The 22,172-nt window shown below is 30.9% G+C and overlaps 3 protein-coding genes across 5 annotated transcripts; 2 read left to right on the top strand and 1 right to left on the bottom strand.

The window, feature by feature from the left end:
• Positions 1–64: 64 nt before the first annotated feature.
• LOC125070849 (transmembrane emp24 domain-containing protein bai) lies at positions 65–4,642 on the top strand. 2 transcript variants are annotated; one of them, XM_047680839.1, is made up of 6 exons: positions 65–392; positions 787–907; positions 1,806–1,876; positions 2,098–2,106; positions 3,289–3,415; positions 3,908–4,642. In XM_047680839.1, the coding sequence occupies exons 1-6, from the start codon at positions 216–218 to the stop codon at positions 4,027–4,029; spliced, it is 627 nt and encodes a 208-aa protein (XP_047536795.1). In that variant the 5' UTR covers positions 65–215; the 3' UTR covers positions 4,030–4,642. The 2 variants fall into 2 exon arrangements, with proteins under 2 accessions (XP_047536795.1, XP_047536796.1); XM_047680840.1 differs by lacking the exon at positions 2,098–2,106 and having other exon boundaries at positions 73–392; positions 3,908–4,623.
• Positions 4,643–5,175: 533 nt separating this feature from the next.
• Positions 5,176–8,778, bottom strand: LOC125070848 (zinc transporter 7). The gene is made up of 3 exons (XM_047680838.1): positions 8,290–8,778; positions 8,003–8,220; positions 5,176–6,203 (listed from the first exon to the last, which is right to left on the bottom strand). Exons 1-3 carry the CDS (start codon positions 8,477–8,479, stop codon positions 5,571–5,573), a joined length of 1,041 nt encoding a protein of 346 aa, XP_047536794.1. The 5' UTR covers positions 8,480–8,778; the 3' UTR covers positions 5,176–5,570.
• Positions 8,779–9,504: 726 nt separating this feature from the next.
• LOC125070768 (nucleolysin TIAR) lies at positions 9,505–21,262 on the top strand. 2 transcript variants are annotated; one of them, XM_047680724.1, is made up of 4 exons: positions 9,508–10,555; positions 10,627–10,722; positions 18,852–18,939; positions 19,958–21,262. In XM_047680724.1, the coding sequence occupies exons 1-4, from the start codon at positions 9,692–9,694 to the stop codon at positions 20,068–20,070; spliced, it is 1,161 nt and encodes a 386-aa protein (XP_047536680.1). In that variant the 5' UTR covers positions 9,508–9,691; the 3' UTR covers positions 20,071–21,262. The 2 variants fall into 2 exon arrangements, with proteins under 2 accessions (XP_047536681.1, XP_047536680.1); XM_047680725.1 differs by lacking the exon at positions 10,627–10,722 and having other exon boundaries at positions 9,505–10,555.
• The last annotated feature ends 910 nt before the right edge of the window (positions 21,263–22,172 follow it).

Genomic DNA, 22,172 nt, shown 5'->3' with positions numbered 1-22,172 from the left:
AATATTTTTCTAACTTTTGACGTTACTCAAATTAAGTTTTCATGGTAAAGATGGCAACATATTGAAAGCTATTTCATGAACGCCGACGTTTCTCTTTTTTCGGGCCAACTCATCGGTCTATTTGACACAGGATAATATGTTTGTTTTCACTTCGAAGAGTGATGATTTGTGACTTATTTATTGTACGGTAATAAAAAATAGCAATTAATTAAAACATGGAGGTGCAATATCTCATAATATTTTTGAGTATTTTCTGGCATGGGTGCGATGCTATAATGTGGAGTTTAGCACCGAACACTCAAAAGTGCTTGAAAGAGGAGCTTCATGCGAATGTACTAGTTGCCGGTGAATATGAAGTTGTGGAAGTCAAAGGGCAAAGAATTGATTACATCGTAAGTTCGTTTAATAAAACTTTGAAGCACTCACTCAACATCAAAAGATTTTACGTGTCGTTTCTTACATGGAGTAAATTTTCACTTAAAAATAAAAAAGCAACCTCAAATACGTGGAGAATAACATAAAAATTCAAACGTCACATAAGTTTGATCTGACTTAATTCTATTTCCCTTTCTATTCATAAAGACTTACCAATTAAATGGATTATACTTATTTAATATATATAATACTGAAGACTGCAATACTGTCACTGGGTCAATGGGTAGAGACAATATGGATAAAATAATAACATAATCCAAAGTGATATACTGAAACATTATATATTTATTGAAAATGTCATGAACTCTATGAATTTATATTGCTAAATAAATATTAATGTATTTTTTTCAGGTACGTGATTCAAAGGGTCACATTCTTGCTCAGAAAGATAGTATAACAAAAGGAAAATTCACATTTGTAACAGAGACATATGACACATTTGAAGTTTGTTTCATATCAAAAGTACCTCCAGGTAAATATTAATTGCATAATGCATGTGTGTCTATACGTGTGGTCACGAAGATATACATTTTTCAAGTAAACCCCTTCTATACTACTTTTCACTAATCTTTATAGTTTTTAACTTATTATGAAATATCGCTGTGTTTATTAATTTTGGGTCCATGTTACTGCCATTGAAACTATTTATTGGTATATGGCATAAACATAAAATAAAAATATTTTCAATGTTTTTGTTATTTTATAAGTAAATTGTAATATAGCCTTATTATAAGCAAAGAAAGTAAAAAGACCAACAATTGTTAGATATACATATTCCATCGTACTTCCATTCCGTTCACACCTTTGCTACTTATACAAAACCCTTCCACTTATCTACTTATTAATATAGTTTTGATACTATTTTTTTTTTCAAATCCATAAGATATATCATAGTTTATACTTGCTCTCAATTCCATACCAATGATATATCGTCAATAGAATGTCAACTGTCATTTATTTGACATTTGACCTCTTTTAGTTGTAGTCTATAGAGCCAAAAATTTTTTATGTATAATCATTCTTCCATCATTCAAACAACCTTAAACAACTTTTTATCAAAGTGTTATTTTGATTGATTTTATGATATCTAAAAAATTATCAGTATTTTGGTTATAGACATAATTTATTATCACAATCATTTTTGATTTATAAGATAATAACTAAGTAACACTGTCTGTTTTAATAAACTATGTAACACTTAAAATTAAGTGTAAAATTAAAATGTGACTCTGTTTGTTTCATACACATTCGTTATTAATTTAAATATGCTTACATTTATTTTATACATATGTAACACTTAAGATAACCACCAATTGGTTATTTTAAATATATGTGAAATTACTTATGTATTTTTTTTAACATAATTTCAGAATTCCGTGGTATTGCACAGGATGTAACACTGGACATCAAAGTTGGTATTGAAGCAAAGAATTATGAAGGTGTAAGTATTTTTGAGAGACTTAATATTTTTTTAAGAAGTTATTTACAATATTATAAATGCTTTTTTCATATTATAAGAATTATTTAACAAATGTTTATATTTATGGATATTTTACTATTGTTCTTTTATAAATATGCTGTATAATTTTTAATATAAATTTCTACACAATATTTAATTTTCTTTTTATCGGTGGGCCGTCTATGATATTCTGCATCTTCAAGAATTCTTGGGTAATAATATAGTGTGCGCTTGATGATTTTCCCCATTAATTAATCAGTCTAAAAATATACCTCTGATGCTCAGTTTTTGTGCTATTTTCAATACAAAATGATATTTGCCAGTTTTAATTGTAAGATTTGAGTATTTCATGTATATCCAATATAAAACATGTACTATACTTTCATATAACCTAACTAGACATACCATATATAAAATTGATCATTTAAAATATTTGGTGCAAATTAATAAAAATACTTTGTATATTTTTTGGATTTATCATATTAATCAAAGTTAACTGTTTTGTTAAAACTAATATTATAAATGCATGCATTCCACTGTGTGTATCTAATCAAATTAATATAATTTTATACATATCTATGTGAAATACCAAAAGTATAAATTAATTGTTTAGTTCAACATTATACCCTTTTACCAAATCTTGTGTAATTTTGTCAAATGATCACTCAGCTAGCATAACAGCTTTCATCATTCAGTCGAGATAAAGTTGTTTATCATAAGACTATTTCTTTAATTTTTTATTATTTACATGATCGGATTTCCCAACCATTAATTTAATATTACATGTTAACAAGTGCAATTTTCCAAAGAAATTAGAAAAACTAGCAAGTCTGTAATATATACAAATTTCGTTTTAATACACTTATAAATGGTGAGAAGTATTTAAGTATTTATGACCGGCATACTGAATTTGAAATATTATCTTTTCAATTAGAAATTATTTTCCCTATTGGAATCGACTCAACAATAATAATATAATGCTGCCAGTATTATTGATAATATTTTTAATACACATAAAAGAATTAACTTTTGGTATGGTTTTATGCAAACCCATCTTGATAACTTAGAATTATTGTATTGAGTTAGCTAGTGTAACAACAGATATAAGGGACATAACATCTTAGCTTCCAAGGTTGGAATCGAATTAGGTTAATATTTCTTCTCGCCACAGTCCATTATCTATCACAGGTGGTGGTGACCGATTACCTACTACCATGTAATGTGGTCTGTAATCTGGATCTACATAATATCATAACAAATTTTTATGTTTTCATCCTTTATGATATTATATAACTTGCAATGAAAAATATCACACTATGTTTGTTTTCTGATTCAATCATAGACACATGAAAGTCTATGAATAAAATTGATACAATAATCTAATTTGAACATAGATTGGTGAGGCTGCCAAATTGAAGCCTATGGAGCTGGAGTTAAAGAGATTAGAAGATTTATCAGAAGCCATTGTTCAGGACTTCACACTCATGAGGAAAAGAGAAGAAGAAATGAGAGACACAAATGGTAACATGCACCTTTGTATAATTTTGATTATAAGGAAATGTTTAAAATAGAAGCATAAGTATTTATCAAAAATATATATTCTATTAATTCTTCACATTTTCTAAAATTGTTAAATTATTACTAGTTGTTATTCCACTACGACAAACTACTAAGGTTTACCGTTTTTTAAACACTTTTTTCACTTACACGCTGTTTTAATATTACTATAATTATTATAATTTATTAACAATATTAATCATCTTCGTGAAACAAGAACTTTTGTATCATGCAAAGTAAATTTAAAATCATACAATAATCGTATATTTCTGGATATTTTGTTACTTGAACAAAAAACCTAACTTTTATTTGATGAAAATAAAAGTGTTTATTGAAAACAATACATTTTAGGAAAACCCTAACCAGAAAAAAAACATTTCAGTAGAAATTTATAATAATCGTATAATACCTTGCACTAAAAACTAAAGTTTGACTAAAATTTCTTTCTTGTTTCAGAGTCAACAAACAATCGTGTGCTCTATTTCAGTATATTCTCTATGGTCTGTCTCCTAGGATTGGCTACGTGGCAGGTTCTATATCTACGCAGATACTTCAAAGCCAAAAAACTCATTGAATAATATATTTTTTTTATATTTCAAACGTTGATGTAGTCACACTAAGATCGATGTAATAATGGGAGCTGTTATACGTCATAATTAATGAAATTTAAAGCACAAACTTCGAACAAAATACATGAATCATTGATGATAATAATTTTTGAACTACAAGCAAATATATAAAGATTTCTTATTTTAAAATGAATTCAAATGTTCTTTGGTATATTTATACTATTTGTGTCTTTACCCAGCTTCATATTGTCATCACAACCGACCGGTGTGATTACATTGGTTTGTTTAGATCTCGTGGCTACGTCACGTCGTAATTATTTAATTAAAACAAATTTCTTTTACTTAACAAATTTATTTAAATATATGTTTGTTGTATGTATATGATCGATTTCTTGTCGCTAAGGATGTAAAGAAAGATTTATTAAAAAAAATTGTTGTTTCATTTCTATTTACTTCTTCGAGCATGTTTCATACATATAATTTTAATTGTCATTTTTTATAATAATTATATAAATTTTGCCTAAATACATAATTGGTTCATCAAAAATACTATACATGGAAAAATAAATGCATTTGAATTTAATGTTTGTAAAGCCCTTTAAAACACTTTAGCAAAGTTAGCTTTTGTTAAATTGTAATGCAGAAGGATGAACAAAAGAACATAATTCCGGATGAAGTAAAAGAGTATTACTAAAAAAATAAAATAAGGATCTAAAATATATAAGTAATAAAAAACTATAATATTATATGTAATAATTTTAGTTTAATCCCTTCGAACTTTTCTTACAATGCTGCCAGCAATGAATTAAAAATATTGGGGCAACGTTTTAGAAGTAGAATTTAATTAATCTCTATAAAAGCGAAATTATTAATCTATGCAGATTAATTTTCGATTGTAATACACAATAAGAGGTGTGAACCAAATCTTTCAAATAACCTAAATCATTGATATAAAAATAGATGGCATTATTTCAATACTGTTTAAAAAGGAATGTTTTCAAATAATCTGTATCTAATAAAAATCGAAAATTAACTAAAAATATATAAATTTTAAAACATACATTTGTCATAAATATTTTAAATATCATATATAATACTAAACACCTACAAGTGAATGTGTTACCGTAGAAAAAGTAATAAAAAAATTAAAACATATCACAATACACAACTATATTTGAAGCTGAAATCCATGAAGGTATTAGCACAACTATTTTCACATCCTGAATATTTTTTTAACACAATTTTGAGACTTATTTCATCTATCTATCTATCTAAAAGCTTTGAAAGCTTTATTTGAAGCGGCACTATAGATTGAACGTTGTAAAATCAATTAAAATCCGATTTTTTTATAGATATTGCACATACAAAATTAAAAAAGTATATATATTATACATGTATATATTTTGGTATGTCTTCGTTACCTTTTAAATAAAGTATTGACGGCAATTTAAAATGCGATTTAACAGGACACAAATTAAATTATTTTCCTTATATACAATAAATGTCCACTCAGTGGTAATATGTACATTTGTGATCCATTACGCGCTCAATCAAAGCGGGGAGTAGTCTAATTGAACTGTTAGATGTTTCACGCCGGCTTCTCGGAAGATCCTCGCAGCTTGATCTGTGACGTAACGTGGGTCAACCTCCCTTGCGACCTCGAGCTTTATCGCGCCAACATGTACGTCACTGCAAAGAGTCCAGAAGTGCGGTTCTTGGACCGCATGTACACCTGCCAAGCCCACTACCCTAGTATATAAGTTCGGGAGCGCCCGTTCGAGTGACACTGGAGTCCGTTGTAATAAAACAGCACCAGAGTCCATCACTAGCGGGAACACACTCGCTGCTATAAGCAACGCTATAGCCATTGAGCAAATTGGATCTGCTCTCATCCAGCCAAATAACTGCATTAAAATGGCGGATATTATAACACCGACGGAACCCAGTGTATCGGCGAGAACGTGAAGGAACACTCCGCGCATTATGGCAGATCCCGCTCCGGTGGGAGCTTCGATGTCATCGTGCGAGTGACCGTGATTGTGGTTGTGCGAATGACCGTGACCACCATGTGAGTGACCATGGCCGCCATGACCGTGTCCGTGGCCGTGATGGAATGCATATATTCCGACGAGGTTGACTAGGAATCCAAGTATAGAGACGACAAGCAACCTTTCATGTTTTACCTGAAAAAAAAATGTCCTTGTCAATTAAATATTTAACGAAGGTAACAATTATTGATAAGGTATTTATTTACGTACGGGCGTTATAAGCTACTGAAGATTATCCAATAAATCATGTTTTATCTCGATTGTCGACTTTTTAAACATTTTTCTTGTACTTGTGTTTTAAAAAATGTTACGTCGTTGTTGTAATTGTTAATAGGTATGCAATACCAGGGCTTTCAATTACAAGTACATATGTAAAAATACTAGGGTCGAAATCCAGAAGTATTTAGCTAATAGTATGCACATATCAATCAGAGTAACCTTATAAATAAAATTCACAAATAATGTATTTGCTAGAAAAATACATGATTTAAAGTATTTTTATTTTACAAATATGATTGTGCTTCTTATTTATATGGTAATATGTTTCAATTTCCATCAGAAGTTTTTCTTTTAAATTCCGATGATTTCCAGCTGTAGCGCCCTACATGCAAATAAAGTCATACTCGTATTTCCCGCAACTACTCGAGCGACCAATAGGAAGACGTGGTCTTAAAGCCTTTTAAAGTAAAAAGTGTATTGTGTCGTAAAATCACCTATTATATTAAAATATCAAACAATGAACGAAAATCTAAACGATAACTGATCGGAAAATACGTGCTCGATCGACGGTAACAGCAGAGATTGAGAAACAATTCCAACATTCTGTCAACAGTAGAAAGTTTTCATAGATTGCAAGAGTGCTTAAATTAGTTTCTGATAAATGCAATATATTATTTTAATTACGTGACTTTGTTGTAAGAATTACGTTCGACGCAATAATATTTCATGTGTTTATTTTTAGTAATTTTTTTTAAATACAATTTTTCATAAAAAAAATTCATAATCATAATGATTATTAAGCTAAAGTAACGTTTAAAGAGCAGTTACTAATTTATTCTTTGCTTGCTAGTTATAATATTGAAGACCACAATCTGAATTTCACATTTTATAGCCTGCATCACTCGGAATGAAGTATGGATTCTAAGGATGAGTCATCCTTAGAATAAATCAATCCTCCATAAATCTAAATCTATTCAGTCATTAAAAATTTATGGTGGATGAAATAAAATATATTAACATGCACATTGAAAACATTAAATTATTTTTTGGCCAGTTATGTAACCAACGGCTTTTCAAGTTGTTAATTAAAATCTAATTAAAAATAAAATAAAACCTATAAGGTATATCTATTATAATCTCCATTCCTTTTCGATGACATAATAGACTTTTATTTGAAATGTCCATTTGAAAATTTCCAACTTTGGACATTCAAGCGTACTAATTGAGCAACTAAATCAAACTTATGAATATGTTCTTATTTATGATATGAATATTGTAATAAAACTGTTCTGTTTTTTTGATGGAAAAATTACAATTGTTTGAGATGAAAACAAGAATATTTAAATCTCGTAGTATTTAGTATTTGTAGCTTACAAGTCTTTGTTTTGCAATCTAATGCATATTTGATCTCACAATGAAATTTGTTAAAAACAACTATTTATTAATTAATTATTAAAATACTTTTTCTTGTCAAAGTGTGATTTAAATATGGTGAGTATTTAAACACCATAAAATCAATTTTTTGTAAATATATATATATATATATATATTAACCATAATGTTGAAAAGAATATTTATCCAGCACACCATAGGATAAATATTTTAGATAGCAAGAAAAAAATATTTTCTATCTTATATGACTTATAAAATAATCTAAATATTTGGTCAAATTTAGAATAATTGATTAACATTAAATGTAAATTAAATATAAGTACCTCAGGTGGCTCAATAGCTCTTTCCACTGCCTCCTTTAGGATAAAAAATGAAATAAAGAGGAGAAAGAGTCCATTTACAAAGCCTGCCAGCACCTCGGCTCTTGCATAGCCATAAGAGTAGCGTTCATTTGCCCTCCATTTTGACACCAATGAAGCTGCTAATCCAGCCACCAAGCCCGTACAGTCAAAGAACATATGGAATGCATCAGAAATCAGACCTAAAAAAAAATACAATATAGTAATTTAAACTATATTTTTAGTTAGATAAACATTACATCTTCACTTACCTAAACTATTTGACCAAACTCCATAGAATAACTCCACAAATGCAAAAGACAAGTTTAGTAGAAGAAATAGAAATAAATTCTTGGAATTTTTGTCCGAAAATATCAATCGCAGCCAGTTTTGAAACTTTTCGGGAATGCCTGAAATAGCACCCCGGGACTGTCGGGTGTCCTTCTGTATGAGAGGCAACATTATATTTATATTGTTAAGCACTTATCTCACGTCATTTCAAGCCTAAAATCTCACAATAAACACGCTTTACACAAGTATCACTGCATACGTGTACTCAATAGCGGTTTATAACCTTACTCCAAGACAACTGTTTAATAATTATAGGAAAGAGTTCAAAAATGAAGTGGGTTTTCACTTGAAATTTGCATTATTTATATAAAACATACATTTTTAGTAATGTTGTTACAAAAAAAACTAAGTCTACTAATTCGTACGAGGACTTATCATCATTTGCTGTCGACGCTGTCGCCTGTCGTCAATCAGCAATCTGTCAATGACATGGATTTTGAAAATTTAACTCTATGGTTGCCCAAGTGCCAGATAATAAAATAATAGCATAGACTATATATTTGATAATGTAATTTTATACTATTATGATGTAGAATTTTAAGTACATAATACATATTTTAGAGAAAATTCATTTTAGTTTTTCAAATTTATATTATTTTTAATTTGCTATTGTCCATAATTTAAAGATTTATAAAAATCACATATAGTTTATATTTCATAATATGTTTTTTTAATTACAATATCATTTAAATTTCTTAAATAAAACTAGTTAATAAATTACTCAAATGATGACAATATATAACTCTTTAATGACTTATTATTAGTGAAAATAGTAAACTGACGTAAGTAGACCAATCAGTGAGATGAAATTATTAGAGTAATTTATAAACGAAACTCTGTTTTCGATGATTCATAAGCTTTCAAACCGACACTCATTTCCGGAAAAGATAATTCTTTTGTTTATGAAGGAGTAATTTATTTTGTCTCTGGTAGCCATAATATATAAAACGTGTTTTTTATGTATTCGATTAATAGAGACATTAAATACAATTTTTATTTTACGTATAGATAGAATAATATTACTATTATATTTTAAGCAATTCTAATAAGTAGTTTTTAATTATTTCTTTTTTCCCTCCAAATTTTTGAAATTATTCTACCGGAAATTCGCCTATAGATGCGTTTGTTTCCGAAAAGTGAACGTTTCACGAGTCAACAGCAACGTCTTTCGAGAAGTTCTAGGCGCTGTTTGCGACATTTTTCTTTCTTTTATCCGTCATCCAATGTTTAATGTGATGAAATAACACGTTGATTAGTGTGTATTTTCAATATTAGTGTTCATAGTCGTAATAAATTAACCGCTAGATTACGATATAAGCTAATATGGGCGACGAAAGCCACCCGAAAACTCTCTACGTCGGTAATTTAGACGCGAGTGTGACAGAAGATTTCCTATGCGCGTTGTTCGGACAAATAGGCGAAGTTAAAGGCTGCAAAATAATTCGTGAGCCAGGTAACGATCCCTATGCTTTTCTCGAGTTTACAAATCACACGGCGGCGGCTACGGCCCTGGCCGCCATGAACAAACGAGTATTTCTCGACAAGGAAATGAAGGTTAATTGGGCTACGAGTCCTGGCAATCAGCCTAAGACGGATACGAGCAACCACCACCACATATTTGTAGGTGATCTATCACCTGAAATTGAGACTCACATATTGCGCGAAGCTTTTGCACCATTTGGTGAGATATCAAACTGTCGAATAGTACGTGACCCACAAACGCTCAAATCTAAGGGGTACGCCTTCGTTTCGTTTGTTAAGAAAGCTGATGCTGAAGCTGCAATTCAAGCTATGAACGGTCAATGGTTGGGATCGCGATCTATACGTACCAACTGGTCCACACGTAAACCACCAACCAAAGGGCCTAACGAAGGAGCGCCGAGTAGCAAGCGAGCTAAACAACCTACATTTGACGAGGTCTACAACCAGAGTTCACCGACGAACACGACCGTATACTGTGGAGGTTTCACTAGCAATGTAATCACTGAAGAGTTAATGCAAAGCACATTTTCACAGTTTGGCCAGATACAAGACATAAGAGTTTTCAGGGATAAAGGATATGCTTTTATTAGGTTCACAACTAAGGAAGCGGCGGCCCACGCTATAGAAGCAACACATAATACAGAAATTAGTGGTCACACAGTCAAATGTTTCTGGGGTAAAGAAAATGGAGGAACAGAGAACCAGGTCAGTTGATGTGGTCATTAATATAACAATATTTAATATAGGATGTGTTTAATATTTTGCACAACTTGCAGAGTACGAACAATCCACCTGCAGCGCCCGCGCCAATGGGAGCGCAAACGCAGTACCCCTATGCATACCAACAAGGAATGGGATATTGGTATGCTCAGGTAAATATCAGAACAGGGAAACAAACAAGGGAAATTCACTCATAAAATATATAGATAACACTCATAGTAGGGCTACTTCGACAATGGTGTGAGTTAACTTTATATTAAGCATATGATATGTGATTACTACAGTCATTAGGATATTTTTATGTTTTATAAAAATTATGAAAATAAATTTTTTTTTTTATATTTTAATATGACAGTCACATAAATATTATATTTGAAGTGGCAATGATCCAAGCTTCTCTATAATGATGCTTAATTAAAAAGCATTATACATGCCAGATTTATGAAATTCGTATGTTTGACATAGACATTACTTGACATAATTATTAGGCTGTGCTTACCACAAAATTTGCTAAATTTTATGTTTGTTTATATCAGAACATGACACATAATTAGCTGGAATATATATTTTATTTATTCAATTTTGATTCAAATATTTTTCAGAAATGATGCAAAAAGATATATAATATCTAATTTTTTTTTTCAATAAATCTCAGTTTTCCTTGAACATTGCACAAATTACATATAACTATTAGTATAGGTTTTTAAATACTTGTTCTTTGTTATATGAATATTTGAATACTTGCATATATGCATATACAATATATAATCACATCTACTTAACATATAAACAATTTTTAACTATGCTTCTTTTGAACCAATAAAATTTAGATGGTAACCGTAACAAGTGTGATATAGACTTTATTATTTACAAAATGGTAAGACACAAATACAATGAGATCTGTCAATTTACAGACTTATAAAAACTAGTGTTGGCCAGTGGTTAAAATTTTACTGATATCATTATTGAAAATTTCTGGAATACAATTATGAAGTTTCTATACTTATTTCAAAATAAAACTAAAATATTATAATATATTAGCAGGAAAATTGATTGACAAACACTGGATAAAATTGACTGAACTGTTACGTATTTGCCTATTTACATATATATGTATATATAGTTAAGTCAATTATGGTTCAATAAATTAATATGTATCATTTTAAAGAATCTTTAGACAAGTAATTAGAAAGAAAAACTCAATGTACAAATCATACATAGAACAGTTTATAATTATAATTTATAATATACACAAAAAAATTTTGTATTTTAAGCAAAATGAAGACTAATTACATTTGCAAGTTGCACGATAATGTTAGTTCTTTGAATTTGTGTTATTATTACAAACAACTGTTCAAATTATGTACTTAACAGTTTTTAAAGTAACAAAATTAGCTCCATATATGTCAAAATAATTCAACATATATACAGGTGTGTTACCATAAATATATTCTATATGTCGGTTCCGATTATATTATATATTCCAGGAATATTTATTGGGGACTAATTATTTAATATTTTAAATGCTGACAGTATGAGTAGTAGTTTCCTATGTATCTTTATTTGGTGGAAGGGCTTTCTGCAAACTTATCTGTATAGGTACAACCCATTTATCCGATATTCTACCGTCAAACAGCAATTCTTAAAATTGTTGTGTTGCTTTACATCTTCGTTCCCAAACATGGTGATGTATATGAGGAATGGTTAATTATTTCTAACAGTGTGGTGACCACTTACCATCAGGTGGTCCATTTGTCCACTCACCTACCTATATTACAAAAAAAATATCAATATTGACTTTTATTTGTTTGTGTAATTCAATAGTATTAATTTATCAGTTATATAAAAAGTAAAATTTGTTATAGATTGGTTGGGTTTCCTGAATTTTTCCATAAAGTTCCATTAAATGATAAATTAACAAAATATATTCATAACTTCAGGTTCTTATCAGTGAAAATATAATTGTGGCTGTAGAATTTTCGTTATCTGTTATTTCTTAATATAAAATAGTAACTCATAATAGCAATATACGCTTGAAGGTAAATAGAATATAACAAATATTCTTCTAGAGAGAAATTTCTAATAATGAAGGATTTTTTCTAGCATTTTAGTTTGTTAGGCTTTTTTTTTTAAATGTCAACTGTATCTGTTATTCTTTCATTATAGTACTTATGTAAACATTTTTTTATAAAATACTAGTTGTCGCCCGCGGCTTTCCTCTTGTTTTACGGGTTGTTCGTTTGCTGTCAGGCATAAAGAAATAGCCTGTCTTTCCTTAGTGTTCAAGCTTCATACCGAATTTCATCAAAGAATAGTAATATTAGTAAAGATTAAGCAGTTTTTTTTAAATAATTTAACCGACCTACCTACCTATTTAAATCTATTGTGGGTGTATGTTACTATATCAGAAACTTCAAGTAATTCACGGCTAAAAATTTTACACTCGATTGGATGTACGATACGGAACGCATTGAATAAGAATATATACACGTATTGATTTGTAGACATTATCGTGTACCAGCTTATAATACACGACACGTGCGATTCGTTACAGACCCATTAGGTTTGTTTGTAAACGATACAGTTTTTGCTTAAATATTTTTCGTGTTTAAATATCCTCAAATATTTACGGCAATCGGTTAAGCTATATACAGGTGCCAATTGCACCAACAATTATCTCTTGATCGCAATCGAATCGAAACGTCATCGTTATCGTTCCGTTTTCCTATTCTAATAATACAATGGTCCAGCTGCGGTTCGGTCGAAATTTTATCGGATTATAATTGGAATCGTATATACCTGATATAAATAAGAAAAAAATGTCATTTAATAAGAAAAAGGTTAAGCGAGTTTTATTTTTGTGAGGAATATCCGAAATTGTTTTAGAATTGTTGTGTAGTTGATTGGCCGCCAGGTTGATGTGCAACAGCGCTATCTAGCGGCGACTTACAATGTTTATAAACCTCCATGAAAATATATAGCCAATGGAAGTAGGAAAAAAAACAAACATTAATAACACGTAACAATTTTTATATCTTACACATATAAATTATATATAAAAGACAATACAGTTCAGCACCAATTGTTTGAAAACATTAACTGTTTCTGTTTTATAAAACATTTTTGGAAACAGAAAAAAAAATCGTGTAAGTTATAATTATGGTCGAATTTCGACCACTGCACGACTCGTAGTGTTCACAAAGAGAAATCGGTTACTTCATATTTTTTTAATAGAATAAAACTAACGTTCTGAACAATGTATCAATTTATCTTTTTTTTTTTTTTAATTTTGCCCGGTTATGTATCTTTCCAAAGGCGTACATTTTAATTTAAGTGTGAAAGTAATAATTTATGTTTAGAGTAAATCTTTCGTCCCACTCGAGAGAAATATGAAAAATTATCTTTTCATAACGTAGTCGCGAGTTCTGATAAGAATTCACTTAAATTTAATCATTGAAAACATAAAATACTATATATTTATTACATACATGGATTTTTTAAAGAAAAATAGTACGTTTTATCGGTAAAAGTAACTTTAATACCCAATTGTTCGTACGTCTGTATTTTATCTCGATAATTAGGTCAGTTACACAAGGTCATGTACATCTTTACTCGAGAGTAGTTCATTGCACCGTTTTATATAGAATTGTATATATTTTATGAGTGTGTATTGTGAAAACTATTCCTTACAATATTTTGAATGTTTAAATAATGTTCTGTAGGCTATTAAAACGAACTTTAAACAATCGTCGTTTGATTGTTTAAAGGCAATTTGGATAAAGACTAATGCCCTTGGTATGCCGCGTTAGTTTGTTCATAATCAAAATAAACTTTAGTCAAGTAGACTCTTTATAAGCTCAGTACAATAATAATTATATGTTAGCTGACCACGTTTAGGAAGGTAGATTATACCGGTACGGTAAGAATCTCAACTCTCAAACATAAATAATGCTTGTATATAATAAAAAGTTACAGTTACTAAGCTGTACTTCATTTAAAACGATATTATTTACTTATGGATGAATTATTTAATTTTTTTTAAATTTAAGAAATTTCTTTTATTATTAAACAACAATCCTTACTAAATAAGTATTTACTTATAATTATTTTATTTCAATATTAACAATAAAATGTCTGTGAATATAATTATTTAATTCACTATTGGTTCGGATTCGGCGTCGTTACCCTCCCGTAAAAGTAATTGCTTTGTCATACAACGGCTATACGACAATAGGCAAAAAGTGAAAACTGTTCCGTACATACGTTTTGTTTAAACATAACAAAAGACCACTTTCGACTATCTAAATTTTAATAGTATGTATAATTGTAATGTTATTTATTCATATTTGTAACGCGGTGAAGTTTTTTTGTTGCGCGGGCGCATGAAATTCGTCGTGGTATGATTCAGCGGATATCTCAAACGCGCTTCAAGAACGTAACGATATCAAGCGACATTATCCACTGTGCAACATTGTTACCATATTTAGACATTGACTGGCTGAATACACTTTGTTATGCGCCTGTTTAGTTGGGCTTAAATTGTATATAAAAAAAGATGACGGTTGTATTTATGATTAGTATATTATATTTAGACGCATAATATGAACGTTGGCACATTATATATCTACCGGAAAACCGCTTTCGTACTTTAAAAATTGTTGCATTTCGGCTAGATCGAGCAACGTTAGTCATGCTAGTCTAATATATTAATTATTTTAAATAATAAATTGATTATACTCTATATCGCGACACGATCGACTTCTATACCAAATGCAATTAAAAATCTGCGCAGTCAGTTAGTACAGCGGAATATACAAAATTAGGCATTTTGTACAATGACTAAATATTATGGTACATATTTTAACACTCGTGACTCGTATAGAATTGTTACTAAGCTAGTGATTATTATAATTTTTTTACATAATATTAAATATAATTGATTAAAAATTTTGAGTACATTTATTAATTGTCTTTTTTCGATAACGAGACAATTTTATCTATCTCACCAATGAAAGTAAATAGGCTGTTATCGGCTAAGTTTTTTAGGGCTAAAGCTAGGTTTGCACATGGTTAAATTGTAATTCATAGTGCTTTATACTAAATTTAGGTAAGTAGTGGGGGTGAGAGCATCAGTGACGAATCTGTATTATTAGGGTCTCGCTTAGTGTAAAATGTATTTACACTTAAACTATGTTTCATGTAATTTCACTTGTATATGTGGGGTCAATTACATCTTATTACTACATTTAAAATAATTCGCTTTTCAACCTGACATGAATATTTTGTTACTGATAACAATGCAATGAATTTTAATATATTGTTAAAGTAAAACTTTTTCGTCGTTTCGGCGATTCGATAATAATGTCGATATGTGGACGAGAATTGACGGTGAAATTTTAAAGACGCGTCATGTTTATTCTCATTTCGTTACATGAGAGAGAAGAATGATAACGTAGAAAGAGAGATATATATTTAAAAAGTTACTCTTCAATTTCGCGTAGGGTCTCGCACACGCATTATTTTAATTGATATTTATTTCAATGAGAACATTTTTATGCAACTTGTTGTCGCCCGCGGCTCGTGTTAGGCATGCAAAAGTTATCTTTGTCCTTGGAGTTGGCTTGCTTTATAGCAAATTTCATCAAATTCGGTTCAGTGGTTTCGCTTTGAAAGAGCAACAGACAGACGTAGTTACTTTCGCTTTTATAATATTATTACAGATGTAGCCATTTTCACTTATGTATCGGCTTTGAAAGGGAAGTAAGATTTATTAGTAAACATGTTTTCATTGTTTTCATACTCAGCGCTGACGCAATTTTTAGGGTCACGGTCACATTAAGTGATTTATAATATGACGTTTACTTTTTAGTCGATGTTTTGTTGAGTCGTCTTTAGTAATATCGTGACGAGCACTTGTTTCAGCGAAACTTATTTTGTCGCGATGAGTAAAATTTCAAGAACAATTTTGACTATTGTTAATACGTAACTCGAGCCGAGACGGTTCACTGGTCAGGATCTTCGGATTGTTCTAACAGATTTTTCATCTGCTTAATCTGTGACAGTACAGTACAGTACAGTACAGGCCGTTACATTACTTTTACTGTAACATGTAACTTTTCTTCTGTTACGTGTTGCACGCGTTATGTATTTTTCTTTGTTTTCATTGTAATTTTCAAGAGTGTGAAGTTTATTTCTCGAATGCTGTAACAGCCGTGAAACATGTCGTAAGAATTTTATGTATGTATTAAATACATTTGATTACAATTAACGTCCCTATAATAAATATGTTAAATTATTTATATTTACATAAAATGTAATGTATACAAGCGTTGTAATTGTTACTTGTGGTCGTCCATTGGTTGATGTCGCTCGATCTTAATTCGTTGCTAATGAAAATAAGACTTGAAATTCAAAGAATTGTAAGCTTATATAACATTTTATCTGTAACACACACATTGCTATCCGCACTCTTCTATATGATCTTTTAACTATGAAAAATCTCGTAACCGCGCCACAGATTAAGAATAGGCTAGATACCGCATGTTCATTAGATAGAATAAAAACTGTATTATCATTTTTATACCTATGATGACGTCACTCCAGCCGTGCTTGAAAATCATATTAAATGATTTTAAAACTAATTACAGCTATTTGAGCAACAAAATTACTTACCGGTGGTAGGTAATATATATCTCCTTGCTCGATTCTACTATCCTAGAAGATATTTTACAGTTGTAACGGCACAATTAGGCATTTTTATATACGAACGTAATAGCGCGTAATAGAACAAACTTCAATTACGATTAGTAGGACTGCTGTATCTAGCCTTCTCTAAATCTTTGGCTCGCGCAATGTTTAATAATAAGTACAGTTTTCTCTTCACGTATTAATATACAGATAATAGAATTCGAATAATTAAATAATTAGTTCTTGATTTAAATAACATTCTTATAAATAATAAATAAGCTTTCGTATTGATGTGTCGCAACCCTTACTAGTCAGGTGCTTTATGTCATATTATAACTTCTCAACTGTTTAATTTCCAAGTCGTAAACGTTATATAAATTGTTCTACTAATAAATATGTATAAGATTGAATTAAGAAATTATTTTTTGAAGTTGGCAAAATAGTTTGTTTCAGTCATTGAATTTACGCAAGTTCTATAGATATAGGTACAGGACTTGGTTCGTTATTTAAAAAGAGAATTATATTGAAAGTAATTATTTAAAAAACATCTCACAGGAGTAGCCAACGCTTTAGTGTTTTTCTTTCTGTGTTTTGTTACATGCAATAATAATTTCATTTACACAATCTTATTCGAATGGATTCATAAAATGTACATTCGAAATTTGAACATACTATATTTTTTAAATTTATCACAATTTATTTTAAAAATAGGTTGGCATACTGGCAAATCTGCCTCTGTCAGAAATATTGACCATTCCTTACATCGCCAAACCAACCTTGGGAACTAAGATATTATGTCTCCTGTGCCTGTTACACTGGCTAGACGGGTGTCTAGCCAGTATTTTCAACCGGAACACATCGATACTAAGTATCGCTGATTGTCGGTGGAATATGTCATGAGTGAGTGTTACCTACCCAGACAGGCTTGCACCAAACTCTACCACTAAGTAAACAGTAGTTTAGTTTCTAATATCTTTACTCATAAAGTAATTACACATTTACATAAACTATTTTTGTGAATGATCTTTTTAAATTCGTCTCACTCGAACAATGACACTGGTTAACAATGAGTAATTTTTCTAAGATGTTTAAAAAAAAACATAATACATATATTGCGTGTAAAAAAAAATCGAACGCGCAAATTCCTAAACGCAGTTGTGTATTGTATAAACAATTAACATTCCTTTAGTAAGAGTTTATAACAGCTGCGTTTATTATAACTATTATAATTATCTTGGCCTGGGAAATTCTACTAAGAAATTGTCACTATCGTTATTGTTGCCATTTAGTCGATTTGCTTGTAGACCCAAATACAATGATCCAGTTTAGGTTCGATCGAAGCTGCATCACAATTTCATAAACTTCTCTCTTAAGAGGAGATTCGAGTGATTTAAGAGTACATCTGTATTTGGTACTATTTTAAGTTATATCTTATGTTTTTGTTTTTATTTTTAATAAACCCTTCAGTGGTTTTTTTACCCGAAAGATAAGGATTATTAAACACTCACAATAAAATAAAAAGTTCATAAATATTTCGTCAATATTTTTATTCGATCAATACATAATTATCTGATGACTCCGTCGTTGTTTCCAGGGCTACCCCGCGCTACAAGGCTACATGGCGCCCGGGTACTATCAGCAATATGCCGCAACCTACAGCACCCCGCAAGCCGCAGCAGCTGGTAAATATATTATATCTATATCTGCGCTTAAGAAAACAATAATGGCAATTATAGACAGTTGATTTGTTTTGTTGCTTCAATTACTTAATCGATTTTAATGTAGATTCATACATGGTTAGTTCTAGTCACGGAGATTGACACAGACATATGGTAGAGAGATATACGTTGTAATTTTATGGGGTTGTGATTTTCCATTTCTCAAAGGGATCTATATATAACCCCCTTAGACATACATATTCATAGTAGCAAGTAGATTTCACCGGAGGATTCCGGTGGGGGGGGGGTGTTCAGGAACATTTGTAGTTAAGATGTGAAAGCGTAACATGCAAAATAAACTCGCTTTTGCATTTGTAATATTATTTAGGATTTCAAACTTATTTATTTCCTGAGAAACATACACTGTAAAACTAACACGCTGTTACCCGCCTTCAATAAAAAAATGAGGAAGGCTTTCAAAACATTAATAGCCTATAATTATCTAGGGACGAATCCTCGTCGATTGGTCACAGTCCCAAACCGATGCGTACAAAGAAAAAAAGATTAACATGGTCAATAACCAGTAATATGAAAATTTTAGTTAGTTGGCCTTTGAAAATAACAGGAAAAAACCTAGTGAACCGTAACATCATTTTAATAGTTCTTTTATCATTAATTTTATCGCTCGTTATCTCACACTCTTATCAATACGTAAGTGCATTGTATGAAAATATTCGGAATTTGTAATAATTCAAAATATCATATTCAAGTAGGCCTGTACAGTTCGCTTTGGAATTCCATCCATTCAGTTGACAGAGCTAAGTAGCAACTTATTGGAATATACGTTATATATATTTCTAATTTAAGTATCTTTATCTTTCTATTATGATGATATGACTATGTGTACTGTGTACGGTGTAATCTTTGAGATTTATTAAGGGGATTTCCTCACAATTGATTTTCTAGAGGATAGCTTAGAAAGAGTTTTATCAAATGAGAGGTGATATGAATAGATATAATGTACGTGTCCCGCGTGTTGCAGCCGGCTACCGCATGAGCATGCCGGGCGGCGGCGCGGCGGGCGGGTCGTGGGGCGGCGCGCCGCAGCCGCTCATGTACGCGTCCGTGCCGTCCGCGCAGTACCCCTCCCAGTAGCGCGCCCGCCGCCCCCCGCATGAGCCCACACCGACACATCATGTAACAATAGAGATACCGTCGACGCCCGCTCGACTCCTGCGAGAGATCACGACGTCCTAGGGAACGCTGTACTGGAATACCTCCGGTCCTCGTACGTCCTGCGATGGTGCTGCGTTGCGTTTCGTTATCGTAAATACATATATCTACGTTAGTCGTGACGACGTCCGACTGGGAACCCGGAAATGTTATATTATACCGCGTAATGTTTAAGTTTGTTTGTATAATTTCTTTATCGCATACTCGCATAGAATGATTTTCTTTTGTATATCCTCATTTAAATAGGCAACACAATATTTGTGATCTGTGAATATATTTTTCCAAAGTAGTCGAGAATGTAATGGTACTAGGAGGTTTCTCGGTTCCCTCGTCCGATCGGAGATATTTCACTACAACTGGCGACTTCAATTATTTGTCGATTGTATTTATATTTTTTATCGTGGAGTGTAAAATATTCGACAAATGGATGTAGTGACAGCGTTGCTGGTCGATGAAAACAGCACAAACAGTGTTAATAATTGAGTTTTCGTGGGGACGGCTGCTTCAGCGTATCCTATCAGCCTTAAATGACTGCCTTTAGAAGATTATGGTACAAGAACTTGACTTTATACAGCGAATGTTTGTTACTGATTACTGATATGTTATACCGATTGTTATAGATAAGAACATTTTGTCGTAACCGAATATATTTCGTCCAGTTCAGTAGCGACGGTAGAGCCATGTTACTCATATCTGGTACAGTTGACTTGACGGAGATGTCAGAAGTCTTTATGAAACAAAGCACGGATCAGAAGGAACTCATGCTACGGGTGGGAAGTGACGAGTCGGTCTCCGGTCGCGCAGCGCCCCGCTGTCGATAGTCGATCTACATAGATAGGACATAACGAAATAAATTATAAATTTTTAAAAAAAAGTTATAATTATATAGGGGGAGTAGTGTCGCGAGTGGCCTCGTGTACATAAGTTGATATTTATTGGCGCCCTGCGCTAGCAGACTGAGCTGTATTCCCGATCACTCCTCGCACGACGCGCCAGACCTTACGTTGACGTATTTATAATTATTAAGTTCGGCACATGTTGTTTTGTTTGACCTGAATTGTTATGATTTATTGTATGGAAACACTGGTGAGTCAATAAAGCAGTGGGTCTGGGACACCGGGTGTTTGATTTGCCGTCGATTATAATATATACTGTATCGTGTTTATTTCTGGGTCCAAAATTGAGACGTTGGCAGTTCTCTTCTGTGATTGAAGTCTGCGTGTACACAGTCGGTTAAATGAGAAATTATTGTAAATTCTTAACGTCATTTTGTAAAAGGAAGGAATAAATAGTTTAAGTTTAATAATACTTTTGATTATTGTTGTATTATTGATGTTACAATAATTGTGACAATAACCCCTTTTTAGATTATTTAAATTGGATAATAAATAAACACGAACTGTAAATAGATTTCTACTCTTGAGATTTCTTTTCCTAAATTATATTTTTACAGTCAATTAAATCATTGAAAACATTTTGGATTGAATTTTATGCTCAATTAGTTGATGTCATTTAAATATGTAGTTAACTTATGTAAGTAAAAATAAGTTTTCTTACTTTCATTATAAATAATTATTCGGTTATTGTATTTGTCTCATTCATAAATCCAGTTAACATAATATTTAAGTTGTAATAACATTGAGTTAATCAAGATCACACAGAGTTTATATTTCAAACTTACCAGACAATTTTCGAATTGTTTATATATATCTAGTTTGAAATGTAAATAAGCTATGAAGAAAAATTACATTTTTATACCAACTTTATCACACATACTAATAGCTGAGTTTTAATAAAATAAATCCAAAGTTTTCTTCCTATAAGTAGAACTTTTCATCGTCCAGTAATTTATTAAATAAATTAATCTTTATAGTAAAATAGCAAAAAGATATCGAAGTGTAACCCTTTTTTTTTAATTTAGAATATTAAAACTTCACTTCAATCTACAGTTTTCCAGTAAAAACAAATATATACAGATTAAGTAATAGCCTTCAACGTTGTGCACATCTTTTATTTCTTAAAAA

This window comes from Vanessa atalanta, chromosome 18 (genome assembly GCF_905147765.1).
Source record: "Vanessa atalanta chromosome 18, ilVanAtal1.2, whole genome shotgun sequence".
Lineage (NCBI taxonomy): Eukaryota > Metazoa > Arthropoda > Insecta > Lepidoptera > Nymphalidae > Vanessa > Vanessa atalanta.
Note: the sequence above shows the minus strand (reverse complement) of the source record. Positions and strands in the feature narration are given on the sequence as shown.